The following is a 19456-nucleotide window of genomic DNA, read 5'->3' as shown; positions in this document are numbered from 1 at the left end:
AAATGGATACCAGTACGTAGTCCTAGCAGCCGTGATCCTTCTACTGCGCCACTGCAATCACTGTCCTACCCTGCTTGGTTATAAGAACATCGTCCTACTCAACCATGGTTGACTTGGACACAGATCTTTTGCCATGAAAATTCATATACAAGCTACTATTCATCATTAGATGGCCCTATAAGTGACACCTACTTACCTACCTACTGATCGTTTGACGGAGCCTGACCCTACCATCATTGTGTCCTTGAGAGATATCTCAATGAACCCGCTACCTTGTCTTTGAGAACTTCAATACCATCTACGACCACGAGTATTTCTGACTACAGTTCAAACACCACCCAGGCTCGACTTACATACTCTACTACACCCAATGGCGACTTCTCCAGCAAGACAGCCCTTGACGGAGGACATCATCTATCATGTCGGGCTATGCTTTCTGCCCGAACCTTGGGAGAAGGCCCCGACTCCTGCTGAGGGAGGCGACTTCGAGATGGACATGTATTGCCTGCGCAGACTCACCTACCTCTCCCGAGCAACTAAGAGACTCTTAGAGCCGCTTCTGTTTCGCTTCGTTCTTCTCCAAACTCCCCAGGATGTCGTCCACTTCTACATCGACCTCATCCAGATACCACGGATCCAAAAATACGTCCGCCACTTGGTCTGTGTTACGCATAGGCGCTCTCCTGGTGACATGCTTGATCTTCGCGTCAACCGGATGTTGGGGAGGATCCTAGATGAGCGGATCGGTGGCAGAGAGAACAAGCTGTCCCTGATGAAGCAGGGCGCAGCCTGGGAACCATTCGTCAACACATTTTCAGGGATGGAGGAGGCGCCGGAAGAACGTCTCGGACCATATTTAAAGATGCGTGCAGATGTCGACTACATGATCCGATCTATCCTGCTCAGTACGACCAAGCTCAAAACTCTCGTGTGGCATCTCGACGAGTTTGGCAGGGTAGAAACTTGGGTCCCTCAAGTTCTAAAATCGGCGGCCAAGTCTAATCATGCTCTGCTGCCCGACTTGGAAGTTATGGCCCTGAATTATCGCAATGTGACGCGCAACGATCGATACTCGCACCTCCAGGACTTTTCATGGGAGCGGGGTTACTGGAAGAACTTGCGCAGGCTGGTGCTGTACGACACAGACTTTGACGATGACTTTGGTGACATGTTATACCGGGCTGGGAGGGTCGGGGACTTGGTGCCAGTCGAGGAGCTCATAGTGAGGGCGAAAAAAGGTCCAGACATTTCCAGCCTGGAGGTCTTTTCAGTCCCAGCTGACTCCCACCGCCTGCTATTCCGACCATCGAGAGAGGCCAGTTTCAGACTTCTTGAAAAGGTTAAGCTACTCGACATTAGCTTTGGGTACTTTTCACGTCGTAACGAAGGCGGCTCTGTGATGCTGGAGGCGTTTGTGCACTGGCTCGGTGCCCCTGAGCGGCTTCACCTCACGGGGCATCCTCCACCGTTCAAGGCCCTCGCAAGGGGTACTGTTCACTCCCGGCTCAAGTCGATCCAGGTGAAGGAGTGGAAGGATGAAGAGGATCTGGAACAGGACGAGATGCGGCAGAAGGTTGAGGATTGGTGGAGAAGTCACTCGGCTGTGGTGCCGAATCTGGAAGAGTTTGTCGTGCAGAGAATTGGCGAGAGCAAGGTCTGTATCACAAAGCCGTAAAATTGTCCTTGTCTATGGAAGAATGGAATGGAAAGGATGGATGACATTGATGTCTGGTTGTGGTGGCTTTATTAGTGTCAGGGTTATGGCTGGGTACCTGCTTCGGGGTTTGTTTCGATCTTGCCATGGACAAAGGGCTTTGTTGCAGGCAAACAGAGTAATTCGTTGTTAAGTAGTTGCTGTTATCAAGAGACCTCGACTTGGCATCATGATATGCCTGTTTATTGCTCCGAGAAGAGCGATCGTTCATGCAGTGCCGAACTTGGTGAGCCCCCACGCGGCAGTTGTTGGGCTCCATCGCCGCGATTAGCCCCGCATGGACAGCGGCATCGGGATTGTTAACCTTTCATCGTGACGAGGCGGCCGTATTGTGGCGAGTCTATCTAGGCAGCTAGTATAAGTGAGATGCAGCTGGTAATATTCTGTAAACCTTGGGGGTTCTCTAGACTCTGGGTTTGGCTGAGGTATTATGTAGCATCTGGTGGGTAGTTCATCAGGCTACCAGGGTGAAGCGTCAACTGCTGGAGGTCCCCCAGGATGTGATAAGCCCCCCGCCTACAGCTGTTACAGCTACCAGACACTTCAAGGCGGAACCTGAATCAGGGGTGATAATATTGCTTTTTTAAAGGCCAGTGACATGGGTAATTGCTTGATTACAGGACTAATTGTGACCTGTGGCCGTATTTTACAGTCCCTTGATGATTAATGGGCCTTGTCGCCTTGCGTCGTGGAACCCAAGCAACTGAAAATTGAGGCTGTCGATTTATTCCCCAGCCCTGCCAGCTCTCGTCACCACCTGTCTCATTTCCCCTCTTCAACCACCATTCTTCCTAGGTATCTGTTAACCACCACCGAATCTCTGCCCATGGCGGGCAAGACTAGACGCTCCAAGAAGAAGCCCGGAGCTGCCAAGCCCGAAGGCCCGAAGGTTCCGCCGCAGCTGCCACTTGACATCATCTACAACATTGGCCTTCAGCTCACCTTGGACCCCAGGCATAGCCTCCAGACTCTCCATGGACCTTGTTCTCTACCAACAAACCACAACAAGGACCTCCGCGCACTCACATACACTTCTAGAGCCAACAGGGACCTCTTGGAGCCCCTGCTCTACCGTCATGTTGTCCTAATGAAGCCGCAAGAGGTGTGCAGCTTCTTCAGCACCATTGCCGCAGCCCCACGCCTCCGCCAGCACGTCCAGCACTTTGGCTGCGTTGCACGCCTCAACGGACCGCAAGTACGAAAGGACGCACTCCCAGAATGTCGAGCCTTTTGGCAGAAGCATCATGGTTCTCAAAGATCGTCGATAATCACCCTGCTCAGCGGTCTTGGCTTGTCTAGCCTGGCCTGGGCCGCAACGCTATGGGAGAGGAAGAAGGATCGATTCGTGTTCAACGCCGACTTTCGCCACGACGCCGTCCTTGAGCTTCTGTTTGTGGCCACCCTTCTTTTGTTGACAAACGTACAGACATTTGTCTGGAAGGACTTGGATGGCAGGCCCGTCGCCCCTTTGTTGACCTACCTCTTTGATGCGGCACTCATGACAGGCTCTCAACTGATGCCCAAGCTCAAGGTCTTGAATACCTGGAAAGAGACCCTTGCGGTGGATGAGCGAGCCCAGTTCTTCATCTACAAGACTCATCTTTGGGAGAACCTTCAGACGCTGTATCTGAATGCTGTCGACCTCGACAACGAGTTCACTGATATGGTGGTCAAGGGCGACTTCAAGAAGGACCTCCCAGTCAAGAAGCTCTACATCCATTGTCCATCTGGTGCCGAGCACCTTTTCCATCCGGGAATGTATCATCCAGGGCACCCCCTCTTGAGCAACTCGGCTTTGGACGCAGACAATCCCGACAACGACAAGAGCAAGTTCAAGGCTTTCCGCAACCTTGAATTTCTCGAGATCAACTTTACCTGGTTCGAAACCCGTGCCGTCGAAGGCTCTCGCGCCTTGAAGTCCCTTTTACACGCCGTCGGTGCCCCGGAACGCCTCAACCTCACCGGCCACCCCCTGCCCATGAAAGCCCTGTCCACGGGGGTCATACACTCGCGGCTCAAGTACCTCAAGGTGAAGGAGCTCATCAGGAACGCACCGTCCAGCGTGCGCTCCAAGGACACCCTCATCGCGAGACTCAACAGTCTCTGGGACGCCAAGGACTGGAAGCGCCTCGTCCCGAACCTGTGCGAGATTGACTGGGATCACTACAAGTTCAGGAGAAAAGACCTCGAAGGGGAGGACAAGGCTCTCTGGACTCTGGAGGACGAGGAGGAGTGGGAGGATGATGACGATGATGAGCTTGATATTGATGACCTTTTCGGTTATGGGTATGGCCCGTATGACGGACTTGACGGGCTTGACGACGATGACGACGACGACGATGATCTTGCTGTTGATTTTGGTCCCGATTTTGCTGATGATCCAATCGCTGCGCTGGCAGCGTTGCAGAATGCTGGTTATCCGATGGAGGTGGAGGCGTTGATCAACCAACTCGCTCTGCATTTTCACCCCCCTGGATCTGAGTAGAGGTCATGTTTGTTAGTGTAGACGCAATACTACATGATGGTTGTTCATTGCACACATCTACGAGACACAATGGTTTTCATCAAGAGATGATTTTTCTGGTCTACTCGTACAGTTTCTGACAATTTCCTCCCTAGCCCAAGAATTCATGTTATCCGTGGCATAGCCCAATGCCCCTGTTGATGATCCCATGACGAGCCTTCCTCCTAGTCTTAGACTAGGCTTATCCCTAATGCTCCTCATATTCATATGAGGCTTAGGCCTGGGTTATTTCTGCTTGCGTAGGGAGTCCTGTTTCTCAAGAGTGGTTAGTTGGCAAAGGAGACTTGTCAGTGATTTGGTGCCTTGAGGGCCAACTTACTCGCTGCTATTCTTGGATCAAAAAGAAAAAGAAAGAAAGAAAAAAGAAAGAGACTTGGTCTCTGGCGTTCCTCGAAGAATAGGCGTCTCATGTTCAGAATGAGCCTACTCGTCAGGAGCAACGAGGTAGATGCGAGGGAAATGCAAGCAATACTCATAGGCGTACGTAAGCAATACCATGAATGCCATGTCTTCCTCCTCGTCCTCTGTCAGTGACTCCCAGGTAAGACCCATCAGTTGGTCCACCACATAATCAGGAGGGAAGTTGTCCGCGTCGAACCACCCGGTACGGCCCCATGTCCGCAGAGCCGTCTTGACATAGTAGGCGATGCGAACCTTTCGGTAGGCCTCAACCGTTCTCCATGGGAGAAAGGGACACCACGGTGTGTAGATCCTGTGTCTAGGACTGACAGTAGGCATGAGATCACGAGTTGCGTCCCCGTTGAGGCGTATGAGGCCGCCGGCCTCCAGCATGTGGTGATCCCAGAAGACATAGCCCCAAGGGCGAGCGACATGGACGGTTTGGTAGAATTCACCACCAAACTGCGCGGCCCGGCCATTGAACTTTCTCCAAGCCCACTGGGGACCGATGTCCCCATCGTCGTAGAAAGGTACACGAGAGACCCAGAGCGGATCGGGTTCATTTACCAACTCCTTCAGATCCTCAGAGGTGAGACCGCAGCGATGAATATCGTAGAAGAGCTGCAGATCGCCAAGAGGGAAACGGGTCCGGATTGAGCGCTCGGGTCTCCAGTCGTCAGAGTCGACCGTCTGCATGAGTGTGTAGCGCTGGTTGTAGGTGCGAGCGTTGACAAAGTCACGCATAAACCGGAGGCCCTGGACAACCATGGGCATGCCAGAAGCTGGGCAGTCGACGTAGCCTGGCATCAGTGCACCAAGCACAATGTCCTGATCGATGAATCTGTTGATCGCTGGGATGTGTTAGCTTTGTAACCGCCAGGTTTTTGAAATAGGGGACTTACAAGGGGCGATCTCAGCGATAAGCAGCTCACAGACATTGCTCATCTGTTCGAACTCAGCAGTTGAGTAGTGAGAGCAGAACGCTCTGGTGATTCGGTACTGTTCCAACTGCGCCAAGTGGGAGCACCAGCTCTAGTGTGCCCCCTCTCGCTCGGCTTCAGCGATGGTACGGTTGTGACCGCCATTGTCAGCGCAAGCTGAAGCGATAGCCTTGTCCATGACATCGATGTACATGTAGAGACGGTAAATGGCCCGCTTGAAGCGGTTAACGACATCGGGCGTAAGCCGGAAAGGGGAGTCATGGCCACTGAGAACGGGATGGTCTCGCTTGAGGTTTGTGGTGATTCTGTTGGCCCACCACTCGACATTGTCGTGGAAGAAATGCATATCCTTGATGCCCTCCATAGTCATCCGCTGGTTAACGGGCAGCTGCTCCTCATCAAGGGTACGTTCCTTGGCAAAGACGCAGTGGATAGCCTGAATACCAGCTCTGGCGCCGTGCCACTGCTCGCGGATGAGGTGGTAGAAGATGACGGCCTCCTCGTAGACGCTCTGGTGCATGGGTCTGATGAGGATGGACGAGGCGATGTAGGTCTTGCGAAGGTTGTAGGCATTTTTGAAGTCCCAGCAGGTCAGGATCGAGTTGAGAAGTGATTTCTTGTCGGGGAGGAACGAGAGGGTGTGCGAGATGATCTCGATGGGGATTTTGACCAGAAAGGCCGAGTTATTGTTTGAGCCTTCGTCCATGATGAAGCAATATGGACTTGGATCGTGTGTGAGGGTGTAGAAGGGGGAGGTGAGGATGTTTGGGAGGAAGAGTTTGATTTCTCGAGGAGCAAAGATGTTTTGATTTTGATCTCCTAGGCGCCGAGTACCTTTGTGGATTCTTTTTTCCTGCTTTTTATGGGCACCTGTTTGACAGCTGTAAACAGCTGGTCGCCAGATATCCCAATGTGGCTGTTGCTCGGCGTTGACCGGGCGAGTGATATAGGGGCGTCGACGTGTCGGGTTCTGGACAACACCACGTTTGATTTATTCGGATGCATTTCAAGCTTTAATTTACTGAAAGGACTCAAAGCTCTTCACGAGGGACATTTACAAGGTAATCTGGTGTTTGCGTTTGCATTGTCTATGTAGTTGCATCCAAAAGACCCCTGGTCAGAAGTGGACCAAGCTGCAAGTAAAGAAGCCGCCCACTGGTTCACCCGCTGATATTCCCCCTCTATTAAGCAAAAGGAACGCTCTCATTCCACATAGACTCTACGATGTACAGCCTCCAGGTGTCATTCTGAGGCCTGACCATCGAACGCTGCCAGGTCCCGCCGCACAGGGAGTGGGCTCCCCACCGAGCCACCTTGACGAGCTCGTCCGCGTGGAGCTTTAGACCGCCCGTGGGGAGTTCTCCGACGTTCAGCAGGGCCCTGCAGGACTTGTGGTCCCAGGTCCTGGCGGGCCACCAGTTGAGTTTGAACATTCCGTCCGTGGTGTTGCCGAGGGCACGGATCTGGGTGAAGATCGGTTCGCAGTCGTCGAGCACCGCGGTAGTAGTCTGGAGATTTAAAAAAAATTAGTTACTTTAATAGATTAAGGAATGTATTCTCTGAAGATCTTACCTTGCCGCATTCCCAGTGGTACTTGGCCGAGTTGTAGGAAGGGTCCCCGATGGGCTTCCCCTTGGAGAGGAAGTTTGCAGAAGCAAACGACAAGAAGGAAACGACGGTCAACAGAAAGAACATTTTTATTTCTTTATTGACCAAGAAGGTATTGGGTAGTAGTCGGGATTGTTTGTGCGTCGTGGTAAAAGGAGAGTTGTTTGGTTAAAGTCGAAGGGCGATGATCAATGGACTGGTTTAATAGCAGAGGTAAACGAGAATGCAGTGCTGAACTCTACGACGCTGTGAATCATTGCATTCTGCCTGAGGAGACTATGTTGTGATTTGTGTTCCGATTAATTGCATCATCACGGTCTCAGGGTATGCCCCCGAGCGGCCCAGTGATCCAGCCACAACCATCCAGTACAATTCATCCGTCACAGGCAGAAGACAAGGTACATGAATAACTCGAGGAAGATGGCGATTCATTTCTGACTTGAATATTTGGTGACCTGCCTGTAAGCTGCCAGAGAAGTTTGCCAGGCAGGCTCTCAAGGTGTCCTCCTGGCTGCCACTGTCCGGTGCAATCCAGCGGCCACGGGTAGCAAACAAGATATTTGAACCGCTCGAATAAAATGTTGATTTTTTTGGTGCCTGAATTGCTCGATGATCTAATCGAAACCTGGCACTTGGAAAAGTCTTGCTGGCTTTCAAGAGTGCCTGGTTGCATGAGGAGGCATTTCACACATGACATTTCCAGAAAATTGTGACTATCTTGTCAATGATCTTGGGCCATAATGGTACTGGAATTTTTTTTTTCGTTCTTTTTTTACATGAGCATAAATATCATGCTACACCGGACTTTTGCTTGTCAATTGTCGGCGGACAACAAGATGAACATGGATGGCGATGGCCTCAACGGTCGTCCTTTAGTGACAAAAATGACTGAACCCAAACCTAGCGTTCTGTAGGCGAGCTGGGTTCGGCTAATTTTGACACCTCGTTTATCCTTGCCACTATGCGAGAAAACGGACAAATCAAGTCCCGGCTCCGACACCTAGGCTGCAGCTCTGCTGCCCGGTCAGTGTGGCAGCTGCTGAGATGTCATAGCGGGGCAACCAACACCCACGCAGAGCTCCGACCTTCTTCCGCTGCCTGGAGTGAGCTCGACCCCTCCAACCGAACTGCTACCAACACCACTCGTGTTGACACGAGGCCAGCTCACTTTGAATCCTTCTTCTCATTCTAAATACTTCATCATCTTTACGCACCAGATCCGCGCTCTGCTGCCACAGATATCCGTCCCCCTCCGCGCATGATCCAAGCCCAAAGCAGCTCTCTCACGCCATCGTGAAAGCTCGCCCGGCATGGCTTCCAACCAAGCATTAGCCACGCCGCAGGCGGTGATGGGCCATGTGCAGAAACTCGGCGACAGTGATCCGGACTTTCGCTTCATGTCTCTGAACGATCTGCTGCAGCTGCTCAACAATGCCAAGCCCGATTTCCTCCATCACGACTACAACATCGCTGCGCGCACTGTTGATAGCATCATCAAGACGCTCGACGACCAGAATGGCGAGGTCCAGAACCTGGCAATCAAGTGGTACGTATTGGAAAGGTTGCTTGCAGCTTGGGAGCCGCTAACCCTAGAGGCAGCCTGGGTCCCCTCGTGGGCAAGGTCCCGACACCCATCATCGCTCCCATGATCGAGAAGCTGTCCAACCTGAAGCTTAAGAACTCGGTGGACAACACTGTGCCCTCTTTGGCTCTTCGATCCGTAATTATCGCCCTTCACCGACCGGTCCCGGGACTCCCGCCTACCTCGGAGGTCCAGGAGGCCTACAATGCTGTCAGCCGAGTCCTCATTCCCCGCCTTATCGGCCCCGGACCCAAGACACGAACTCCCAACAACCCTAATGTCCCTCTTCCTTCCGTTCCCGAGGGCCTCCTACAAAATGAGAACGATCTCAACGCCGAAGCCGTCGATGTGCTGATTGAGGTGGTTCGATGTTTTGGACCTATGCTCGTCCAGGTCGAGGTCGAGGCTATGCAAGAGGTGGTCATTCAGCTTCTCGAGAGCGAGAAGGGCTCGTCGGTTGTCAAGAAGAGAGCTGTCGTGGCCATCAGCATGCTTGCTGTCTACCTCTCTGAGGAGCATCTGGAAGAGGTGGTGAACCGAATTACTGCTGGTCTTTCCCAGAACCAGAGCAGCCCGGTTACGAGGCGATTATATATTTCGATCCTTGGTAGCATCGCGCGATCGATCCCTGCTCGCTTTGGACCGCACGTTTCCAAGGCTGCACCTCAAATTCTGCAAGCACTCGGTGACGAAGAGCTACAGGCACATCTCGAGGCGCTCAGCGATGGAGACGATCTGGGTCAGGAGTTTAACGAGGTGCGCGAAGCTGCTCTCGTGGCTCTTGAGGCCTTCCTAGCTTCCTGTCCGCAGGAGATGCGTCCCTTTACAGACGAGACGATAGCTTCCTGCTTGCGATTCCTCAAGTACGACCCTAACTATTCTATGGATGATGAGGATGAGGACATGGAAGACGAGGAAGAAGAGGACGAAATGGATGAGGACGACGAATTCGATGCCGACGATGGTTTCGAGGACGATGATGACGACGCCAGCTGGAAAGTCCGACGATGTGCAGCAAAGACACTGTATACGCTTATCTCGACACGCGGTAGTGGGGATTTGCTCGAGAACGGTGTGCTTTACAACCAGGCAGCTCCTCTGCTCATCAAGCGAATCGAGGAGCGAGAGGAAAATGTCCGACTGGAGATTATTTCTGCTCTCTCTCTATTGATCCGCAAGACTGGAGAAGGATTCGCCATGAAGGACTTGGAGCTCGATGACTTCGAGCCTGAATCTGAATCTCGCATCCCAATTAGTAGGAAGCGAAGACGCCAGAGCAGTGTTGGCGGGTCATCAGCTTCGCAGTTCACTGGTTCTGGTCTTGTCTCTCCCGTCTTCGAGAAGACCCCTACTACCGGTCCTCGAGCTGATCTCGCCCGCCTGACGCCATCTATTGTCAAGGCCATTACCAAGCAGCTCAAGGGAAAGACTATTCCTACAAAGCAGGCCGTTATTAGTCTACTGGACGACATGGTATCCGTGCAGCATGGCGGACTGGCCGAGTACTTTGACCAGGTCATTGGTCCTATTATCGAGGCCATCCAACCCTCTGGTTCTGCGACTGCACCTACTTCGCTGGCCTCGCAGGCTGGATCTTCCTCGGCTACTCCAAGCACACTAAGAATCACGGCCTTGGAGATTATCAGCGACATTGCCAAGACTCACTCATCGACTATCCTGCAGCCTTATCTCACAAAGATTGTTGATGGAGTCATCTCGGCCGTCCACAACCGTTTCTACAAGATCTCTAGCGAGGCCATTGGAACTGTTGAGGAGCTCATCAAGGCTATTACTCCACCCCGATCGCGTAACGCGGCTACTAAGTACAAGGCCGAACTGGACAAGTTGTATGGAATCCTTCTGGATAGAGCTGCTGCCCAGGACGCTGATGCTGAGGTTCGCCAGCGAGCCATTCATGCGCTTGGTGTCTTGATCTCGCGCACCTCTAGCCCAGAGGGCTCATCTCTGCTGTCTGAGGATAAGCGCAAGGCTGCATTGGAGGTGCTGCGGGAACGACTCAAGAACGAGACTACCCGCCTGGCTGCTGTACGTGCTGTGGAGAATGTCTCCCGCTATGCCAAAACACTGGGCCAACTCGAGCAACAATGGATCCAGGAGGTGGCCCTGGAGCTTTCTGCCCAGCTGCGAAAGGCCAATCGAGCCCTCCGCGGATCGAGCATCGTTGCTCTCAAGGCCCTTGTTCTATCGCCTGCTAGCCAGAAGCAGCTGGAGCCGGACACCATTGGTGGCATTGTGTCTGCACTGATGCCGATCATCACTAACAGTGATACGCATCTTCTCGGACCAACGCTGCTCATTCTTGCCAAAATGGTGCCAGAGCACCCAGAGCTTGTGGTGACCGACGAAATGATCGTCTCGCTTTGCGAGCTGCTCAAGTCCCACTACTCGAGCATTGCTCTCGACCACTTGCTTGTCTTGATCAGCAGCATCGGAGAGAGCGGAGCTGGTCAAGCTCTTATGCAAGGTCTACTCAAGGACGTTAGCGTTGCCGGTGACCCCCCTGTTGTCGGCAAGGTGATTGGTACTCTTCTCGTGACGGGAGGAGAGTCAGTGGGAGTCAAGCTGGACAGCTTTGTTTCGGAACTCTACACGAGTGCTAAGGGCAACGACGAAGCTCGGGTTAGCCTCGCCCTGGCTGTCTTGGGAGAGGCCGGAAAGAGACTGGGAACCAGCTCGACACTCAAGCCTGATCTCTTCCTGGACCAGTTCCATGCCGAACCTGACAAGGTGTCGCTCTCTGCGGCCATCGCCCTTGGCAGAGCCGGGTCTGGCAACGTACCCGAATTTCTGCCTATTATTCTGCAGACCATGCAGAAGGGTGGCAACACACAGTACCTGCTCATCCAATCCATCAAGGAGATTCTGCAGTCGATTTCGGCGCAGTCGACGGACCTGCGCAACTATGCACCGGCTATCTGGGACGAACTCCTCAAGGCTTCGGACAATGCGGATAACAAGGTGGTTTGCGCTGAATGCGTGGGCCGCCTAGTCACACTTGACCCTACCGTGTTTATGCCGCGTCTTCAGGTATGTGTATCATTGTTAATGACGTAGGAAATTGCTAACGACGAGTAGACACTTCTCAAGGATGAGTCTCTGGCTGTCCGTGGAATGGCGGTCCAGGCTGTTCGCTACACTCTTCCAGAGAGTGATGAGACATTCGATGCTCTCCTGAACAATGTGCTCATTGACATGCTCTTGACTATGCTTCAAGACTCGGATATGGACATTCGAAGATTGGCAATGACTACTCTTACGACAGCTGCCAGAAACAAGCCGGATCTGATCCACCCTCACCTGGGCGATCTTATGCCTTTTGTTCTGACCGAGTCGGTGATCAAGAAGGAGCTGGTCAGAGAGGTCATGATGGGACCGTTCAAGCACACAGTAGACGATGGCCTCGAGGTCCGAAAGGTATGCAAGCCTATAACCGTGTGTGAGATCAAGCTAACGTGCAACAGAGCGCATATGAGACATTGTATGCGTTGATGGAGACGGCGTTTAGCCGTATCAACAACATTGACTTTTTCGACCGTGTGGTGGCTGGTCTCAGAGACGACAATGATATCCGACAGCTGTGCAACCTGATGGTGACAAAACTCATGACGATCGATCCTGAGGAGACCACCAGGCGTCTCAACTCGATTGCTGAAGCGTACCGCTCCGTTCTCTCTGTCAAGCTGAAGGATAACGCAGTGAAGCAAGACTTGGAGAAGCAGGAGGAGGCCAACAAGAGCATCCTGCGGGTGACGCTGATGCTGGGTGACAGGATGAAGGCTATGACTGGAAACGCTGGAGCCGCAACCAGCAATGCAGGCACGGCGAGCGGTTGGGGAGCGTACTGGGAATGGGTGAACAAGGAGTTTGAAAAGCAGCTCAAGGGTCTCCGGGAGGAGAAGAGTAAACTACAAACACGCATGGTCTAGGAAGAAGGCAATTTGTAAAAACGAGGATTTGGGAGGGTGATGAATGTAGTTTACGAGAAGAGCCTAGTCGATCAGCTGGCATTGATGAAGAATAACGAATAGCACTGTTTGTGATAGAGAGTGGATAGTGAATTCGGCTTTCCACAGCAAATAGTGTCTGGCAGGGCTGATCTCGCTTCTGCACTTACATGGCACTGATGAGCATGCAGGTAATGCAAAGGGTCTAGTTTCATGCCTTGTAGATTCTGGGCACCGCATGCACCAGTCATGGTGTTGATTTGACGTCCCCGTGAAACTCGAGAGGCCATAACAAAGGCCTGATTCCTAGGTGAGCGAATAGGAAGAAGGCTTGGTGAAGCTTATGCGTGCCGTTTGTGGAAATGTAAACAAAACCGGTGTATGGCAGGCTCCCATTGGCGAGAGACGTACATGAAGGATGGGTGAGTGATGTTGACGCGGCATGGCATACGCGATTCAGTTACTGCCCGTGTCGCATGGCCATTGTTTTTATATGCTACAGTACATACAGTAGGAACTTTCACTTTGCCTCAAGAGGGAGGTCAGCGGGCAGCACGAGCATGCAGAGTTCGCTGTCCCGGCAGCCCGAGTCGGCCATTTGGGAGGGTCGGCAGTGCACCTCGACGTGTTTTGAGGCCATCTTTTGCGCATCCTTCTTGGCGGGGACGTTTTTGTCTTGAATGTTTTTACTGATGAGTTGATGAGACGAATTGATGATTTAAAAGAAAGGAAGCTGTATAGTTGTTGATTAACTAATGAGTGAGACGAGGCAGCTCAGCTGAAAAAAGACTCGGCCGAAAGTGTACAAAACACAGCCATCCTCACCATCCCCACAGAGAGGCCGCATAACCCAGCGCCGGAGTCTGCATCTTTGGGCTGCAGAAAGAAAGCCTCGGAGACGAAGCCCAATCGTGTCGGGCAGATATGTCTGCTCGTATGATGCCGGCTTGCTCACGCGCGTGAACAAGGCAGATGGACGGCCTCCTGGCGGACTGGTTCGCAGTGGCGAAAATGGAGCATTGCATTGTTTTCTCACGGCTGTGAGCTGAGGCAAGAGGTTGAAAATGGAGGCTGTGGCTGTGACTCTTTCGTTGCTGTGTGAGGCTCTTTCTCACACACACGTGTTGGTGGTTAGGTCGACTTGCGTCAAAAACATGGTGAGCGGCTGTTTTTTGTTGCATCATCCCCATCTTTCATTTATCAATCTTTCATCAATCTTTCATCAATTATTGCATCAATCCTTCTGACATTTACTCGGCTTCATTCTTTCCCTTTTACTGGATGGTTCAATCCTCGACTCTCTACTGTTCAGTCACTGATCACGTCCCCTGAGCATACGACACAATTGGGGACCAACACACACAACAACCATGGATCAAAAACAATCGGGTCCTTATAGGGCTCACAAGAGAGCATCCGGGAACTATAAGCCGCCTACTTGTGAGGATGCTACAGCTACGGACATGAGCGACTCGCAGCCCGAGAGACCTACTCGACAACACCACAGAGATGGCGCGGAGCCTCGTCAGCCTCTACAGCCGACTACGGCGAATACACCGAGCAGCAGTCGCTTTTCGGGTCAGGCTACGAATCAAACTACTTATCAGCAGAGCGGCTATACCAGTCATCCCTTTGCCCCGGTTCAGAGCACATACAATCCGCTCTACGGGAGTTCTTCCGTCCCTATGAATTATCCGTCAACGTATCAGGCACCATCCTATCCTGGACGATACGCCTCCAACACATCAGTCCCGTACTCTTACGGCGGTCAGTACGCCCAGCCGCCTTACATCTACGCTCCAACCACGCAGCCTCCAGTGGGATACACTGATCCTCGGAGGTACTCTTACGGCGACGAATACTACCCGCCTGAACCCACAAACACCTACCCATCTCGGCCTCCACCCCCTGCTCCCCGGCCTCCGAGGGCCAACTATGGCTACGAGCAACGGTCAGCTACGCCGGCGCCCAAGACCGAGAGGCTACCACCACCCAAGAAGAAGGTTCCGGCTAGACCAGCTACTGCTAGACCCGCGGAGGACAATTCAGGGCAGGAGAAGTTGATCAAGGAGATTGGCAAGATGCGCAGACAGATTAAGAAACTAGAGATGGGCCAGGAAGACCTCCTCTCTGACACGGGACGTGTGCGGTCCGAGTTCATGCTTCCGAGTGCATCCCTCGCCGGCCGAGCCTCTTCGGCGGAATCCGTCCAAGCCCTCGAGCACATCCGGCGCATCATCGACGACTGTCTACGCAAGACGGGGAGGGAGTCGTCTTACTACGGGGACTCGAGCGTCGACGCCATCGGGGCTCTCATCAGGGACAAGTTGGCGTCTGAGAGGAGGGAGTCGATGGAGCCGAGGGATGACCGGTCTTTTAGGAGGAGGGTCATCGAGGTGCTGCAGGATCTCGAGACGCAGGATGGACGGTGGGAGAGGAGGTCGACTACCGGGGGTAGCACCACCAGGGAGGAGAAGAGACGTTCAGGTGGTCAGCGGTCTATCACCTCTAGCGATCCGCCCTTGGAACCCGTCACGCCGCCGTCGAGCTACAGCATGCCGCAGCGCACCGGAAAGCCATCGAGCGTGTCCCCGGAGCCTGGACACTCAAGGGACGTCGAGTACATCTACGAGACCCGACCGAGGGGTACATCCCGCGCCGTCCACTCAGACGAAGAGACAATATCCCGGCCCCCTATCACTCGACGACCTGAGGCAGGCTACCAGGGTGGTGGTGCAGGTACAGGCCGGGCGAGGCGGAGGTCCATGGTTGAGCCCGAACGGGGCAGTTACGGGAGGCCGCGCGTGTACCACGGCACTGAGGAAGTAGTAGACGACTACGAAGACGACCGTCCTCCCCGTCGGCGAACCGTGTATCCCGACCGTCGGTCAACTCCTTACACAGGAGGTAGTCTCGGGCAACGATTCCGCACGGATCCCACGTCTGCGCCGTCTTCGTCTACGCGATGGAGCAGGGAAGGAGGAGTGTACGATGCGAGATGAAAATGTAGGATATTACTGTATTGGTTTGGGTTGATGTTGGGGTTGAGTCGGCGATGCTCGTGTTATTACCCAGAATGGTCGTGTTTACGGCGTTTTTTTTCCTAGGCCGGGAATAAGGGGGGATCGGTCATAGACTTTTGCTGGGAAACACAGATTGTCAGAGCGGAAATCCAAAGCGTGCTAAGCTGATTTTAGCCCAGGATCAGTAGTGTTGTTGTTCCCTGAAGCTCGCTTGATTCATCTGAGACAGGGTTGTTCATCCATCTCTCCAGATAATGCACCAGGCATCTGGAAACAGAATGTGTTGGCTGATGCAGCTGATTCCCAAGTTCTTGGGACGATGATGGATTAGGAAAGTGGTGCTCTTTCACATGGGCCGTGTTGTGAGAACCGACAATGATGATGTTGCCGGATTCCGCGGTGCAGGGGGGTTGGTGATGTATATCATGAGACCGAGTCCACAGCTGAGCGGAGAATGGGTCATGCAAGCCATTCCTGTTTCTTGAGAGTAGGCGTTCATCATGTTGTTCAAGTCGACTTTGCTTCCCTTGGTGTTGATGCTTGTTGGTGATGGCCTCGCTGCAAAGAATCACCACTGTCCTCCCCTAGGCCCAGTCCTTCCAGCGCCGACGAGTCCAAGCACCAGCGATGCGGTCAAAACTGCTGTCAAGGCTCTGACGGAAGGGCTCAAGGCTCTTACGGGGTCCTTTAACAACACGGCCATGTCAATCGGCATGGTGTCCCTTCATGAGGATGAGCCGATCCTCAATCTGCACCACACACCGACAAATCTGGATGCGCGTGGAGTCAAAGAGGTTGATGCCGACACGGTGTATCGTATTGGAAGCGTATCCAAGGCTTTCACCGTGCTTGCGGCGCTCAAGTTGTCGGGTGTGAGGATGGACGACGCAGTTACAAAGTATCTTCCTCAATTGCGGAAACTGGGCAAGCAGCAGGATGAGAAGAATAACATCACTGTTGTTGACTGGGATCGTATTTCGCTTCAGGCATTGGCTTCGCACATGGGCGGTATCCCGGCGGACTGTAAGTCGTCGCATGCTTTGCCAAGGCTGGGCTGACGAGTGTAGTGGCTACTGATCTGGCAAGCTTTCCCATCGACTGGACCAAGCTTGGCCTTCCCGAGGCAAAAGATGTACTTGGATGCATCGGCTTCAGTGGTGTTAAGGCCTGTACCGTGCCTGGTAAGTCGCCCTCCAGCTCTGCACTTCGTCAACTAACACCGGCAGACTTTTGGGACAACTTTGGCAAACGATCCCCTGTATACTCACCCTGGACCAGCCCAATCTACTCGAATGTCGCATTTCTCATTCTTGGTTTGGTGATTGAAGAAGTCTCTGGACAAAAGTTTGAGGATTTCGTTCAAGAGAAGGTGTTGGACGTGGCCGGCATGACTAGCACGACTTACACCAAGCCTGAGGACTCTGTTGGTGCGATCAGTCCCGACGACGTCTACTGGAACGCGACCCTGGGTATCTTAGACCCGTAAGTAATTGAACCTGGGGATATTGTGCAATTGCTTACTGAGTAGGGCTGGCGGTTATTACTCCTCCACCAAGGACCTCCTCGCATTCGGTTCATCCATCCTCAAGAACAAGCAACTCACCCTTGAAGCCACACACAAATGGCTCAAGCCTGTTTCTTTCACCACATCTCGCGGCATGTACCTCGGCGCGCCGTGGGAGATTATGCGCTCCGACAACGTCACGTCCGACGAGCGACTCGTCGAGTTCTACACCAAGGGTGGTGACTTGGGAACTTACCATGCGCTCGTCGTCATGATTCCAGACTATGACATTGTCATTAGCGTTTTGACGGTCGGACCTGAGACTTCGGGTGGTGTTGTGCAGTTGCTCTTTTCGCAGGTTGTCACGACAATGTTGCCTGCGATTGAAGCTGCTGGCAAGGCCCAAGCAAAGACATCATTTGCCGGGAAGTACATCAACAAAGAGACTAATTCGACACTCGTTCTCGAAGTCGATGATGAAGGCCCAGGATTAAGCATTGCGAAATGGACAGTTCGCGGTACAGACGTCAGTTCCCACTGGCTCAACTACCTCTCGGCCATCTCGACAAGTCTCCCCGAGATCCAAGTCTCTGCGCGCCTGTACCCGACAGACCTGGCCACAGAAGAAAAGGTCGCTTGGCGCGCTGCATACGATCTTGGATCGCCGGAAGAGATCGCACAGGCGGATGCGCAATTGTTTTGGAAGGATGCGAGTTGCTTGTCGTGGGGAATGGGGGATAGGGCAGTGCATGAGTTTAAAGCGTTGGATGAGATGGTATTTACAGTGGAGGAGGGGAGATGCACAGGTGTGGATTTGGTGGGGTTCCAGACGATCTTGGAGAGGGTGGGATAAAGGCAATGGGTGGATAATAATTGATGCGACGAGCTAATCTTGACTTCCAAACAATAAATGCTGCAAAATGCCCGGTATATATAACATCGCCATTCGTTCTCATGTCTCAACGTGCAGTGCATGCATCATTGTCGGCCGGGGTGCTGAGCCATGTTGATCAGAGGCACTGCGTAGGGCAGCACAAGAGCGTACTCTGTTGGCAAGGTGAAGCGTCGTGGGGTTAGAAGGGGGGCCTCAGAGCCTCCTTCCTCTAATCGATAAAAAATTAGCCAGCAACTCACGGAGTTGTTTTGAGGGTTTGAGCTTGCCCGAAGATCTGGCTGCGTTGTTGGTGATTCTCTTTGGGCATATCCGCCAGAGGACAAGATAGAAGGTGGGAATGTTGATGAGCACTCCAACAAGAGCGATGATGGCTTCCAAGGACCAGGCCATCTCCAAAAAAAAGGTGAGAAGATAAAATGTGGAGGTCAACAGTGCTGTAAAGTAGAGAGAAGGAAAGAAGGAAGGAAGGGCCTTGAAGGAGACTTCTAGACAAGAGAACAACGAGATGAGACTGCTAGCGATGTCTCTATCTCCATTGCGAAAGAGCGAAAGAGCGAACGATCGGATCTCGGAGGTCCTGCCTGCATTAGTGGTAACAATGTCATCAGGCGCTAATAACGGCAGTGCAACGCCCCCCGGGGCCTTCGAACAAGGCACGCAAGCCACATGGATGTGTACACAGGAAGACGACGGTCAACCTACCAAAGCATAATAATCCTTATCCTAACTTATCCATTAGCTAACGGCGTGTCAGAGGGGGGTTAGGGGGGCATATATGTGGTAAGCAACGTAGAGCTAGAGGAGAGTCATGTCTAATAGTAGCTTGTGGCCCCAATGCTTATTTCTGTGTCTGTAATTACCGACCCTTATTTCTGGATCCCTAACGAGTGCGAGGCCGTTTTTCAGCGGCTTGTGGCGTGTAATAAAAGATCCCAGCAGGGAGTAAAGGCGCATCCGCCATCCGAAGATTATCAGGGAGGATAAATCCATGGGAAGGAACCACGGACACCTAGGTCAAACAAAATACAAGATACCAGGATAAGCCTATTAGCTTATTCTTCCTCAGGTGCAGTTAATAGGATGTAATAAGAACAATTAAAAATACTCTAAAGTGTTAGAATATTTTACAGTACTTTTTATTAATTTATTTATACTGCTCAAGGGGAGTAAAGTAACCGCATTCTAGCGTCTCGTTTCGCGAGGAACTAACCTTCTTGCAACTTTTCTACTCCCTTCTAGGAAAACGTGCTAGGATAGGCAGCTAACTTCTAATAGTCGTTTCGGCCCTCTGGAAACACAAG

At 52.6% G+C, this 19456-nt stretch overlaps 8 protein-coding genes across 8 annotated transcripts; 5 read left to right on the top strand and 3 right to left on the bottom strand.

Moving 5' to 3' along the window:
* Nucleotides 1–370: 370 nt before the first annotated feature.
* NCS54_01175400 (Hypothetical protein) lies at nucleotides 371–1675 on the top strand (the record flags this gene model as incomplete). Its single annotated transcript, XM_053157019.1, has 1 exon — nucleotides 371–1675. The coding sequence occupies one exon, from the start codon at nucleotides 371–373 to the stop codon at nucleotides 1673–1675; it is 1305 nt and encodes a 434-aa protein (XP_053012994.1).
* Nucleotides 1676–2489: 814 nt separating this feature from the next.
* NCS54_01175300 (Hypothetical protein) lies at nucleotides 2490–4199 on the top strand (the record flags this gene model as incomplete). Its single annotated transcript, XM_053157018.1, has 1 exon — nucleotides 2490–4199. Exon 1 carries the CDS (start codon nucleotides 2541–2543, stop codon nucleotides 4197–4199), a length of 1659 nt encoding a protein of 552 aa, XP_053012993.1. The 5' UTR covers nucleotides 2490–2540.
* Nucleotides 4200–4661: 462 nt separating this feature from the next.
* On the bottom strand, nucleotides 4662–5582 carry NCS54_01175200 (Hypothetical protein; the record flags this gene model as incomplete). The annotated part of the gene is made up of 2 exons (XM_053157017.1): nucleotides 4662–5488; nucleotides 5540–5582. 2 exons carry the CDS (start codon nucleotides 5580–5582, stop codon nucleotides 4662–4664), a joined length of 870 nt encoding a protein of 289 aa, XP_053012992.1.
* An 87-nt stretch (nucleotides 5583–5669) lies between these two features.
* On the bottom strand, nucleotides 5670–6284 carry NCS54_01175100 (F-box domain-containing protein; the record flags this gene model as incomplete). Its single annotated transcript, XM_053157016.1, has 1 exon — nucleotides 5670–6284. One exon carries the CDS (start codon nucleotides 6282–6284, stop codon nucleotides 5670–5672), a length of 615 nt encoding a protein of 204 aa, XP_053012991.1.
* Nucleotides 6285–6762: 478 nt separating this feature from the next.
* Nucleotides 6763–7273, bottom strand: NCS54_01175000 (Hypothetical protein; the record flags this gene model as incomplete). The annotated part of the gene is made up of 2 exons (XM_053157015.1): nucleotides 6763–7086; nucleotides 7151–7273. 2 exons carry the CDS (start codon nucleotides 7271–7273, stop codon nucleotides 6763–6765), a joined length of 447 nt encoding a protein of 148 aa, XP_053012990.1.
* Nucleotides 7274–8496: 1223 nt separating this feature from the next.
* NCS54_01174900 (Hypothetical protein) lies at nucleotides 8497–12715 on the top strand (the record flags this gene model as incomplete). Its single annotated transcript, XM_053157014.1, has 4 exons — nucleotides 8497–8732; nucleotides 8786–11816; nucleotides 11865–12203; nucleotides 12251–12715. 4 exons carry the CDS (start codon nucleotides 8497–8499, stop codon nucleotides 12713–12715), a joined length of 4071 nt encoding a protein of 1356 aa, XP_053012989.1.
* Nucleotides 12716–14103: 1388 nt separating this feature from the next.
* Nucleotides 14104–15735, top strand: NCS54_01174800 (Hypothetical protein; the record flags this gene model as incomplete). The annotated part of the gene is made up of 1 exon (XM_053157013.1): nucleotides 14104–15735. One exon carries the CDS (start codon nucleotides 14104–14106, stop codon nucleotides 15733–15735), a length of 1632 nt encoding a protein of 543 aa, XP_053012988.1.
* A 521-nt stretch (nucleotides 15736–16256) lies between these two features.
* Nucleotides 16257–18113, top strand: NCS54_01174700 (Beta-lactamase domain-containing protein; the record flags this gene model as incomplete). Its single annotated transcript, XM_053157012.1, has 4 exons — nucleotides 16257–16779; nucleotides 16824–16937; nucleotides 16983–17238; nucleotides 17285–18113. The coding sequence occupies 4 exons, from the start codon at nucleotides 16257–16259 to the stop codon at nucleotides 18111–18113; spliced, it is 1722 nt and encodes a 573-aa protein (XP_053012987.1).
* Between the last annotated feature and the right edge of the window lie 1343 nt (nucleotides 18114–19456).

This window comes from Fusarium falciforme, chromosome 9 (genome assembly GCF_026873545.1).
Source record: "Fusarium falciforme chromosome 9, complete sequence".
Taxonomy (NCBI): Eukaryota; Fungi; Ascomycota; class Sordariomycetes; order Hypocreales; family Nectriaceae; genus Fusarium; species Fusarium falciforme.
Note: the sequence above shows the minus strand (reverse complement) of the source record. Positions and strands in the feature narration are given on the sequence as shown.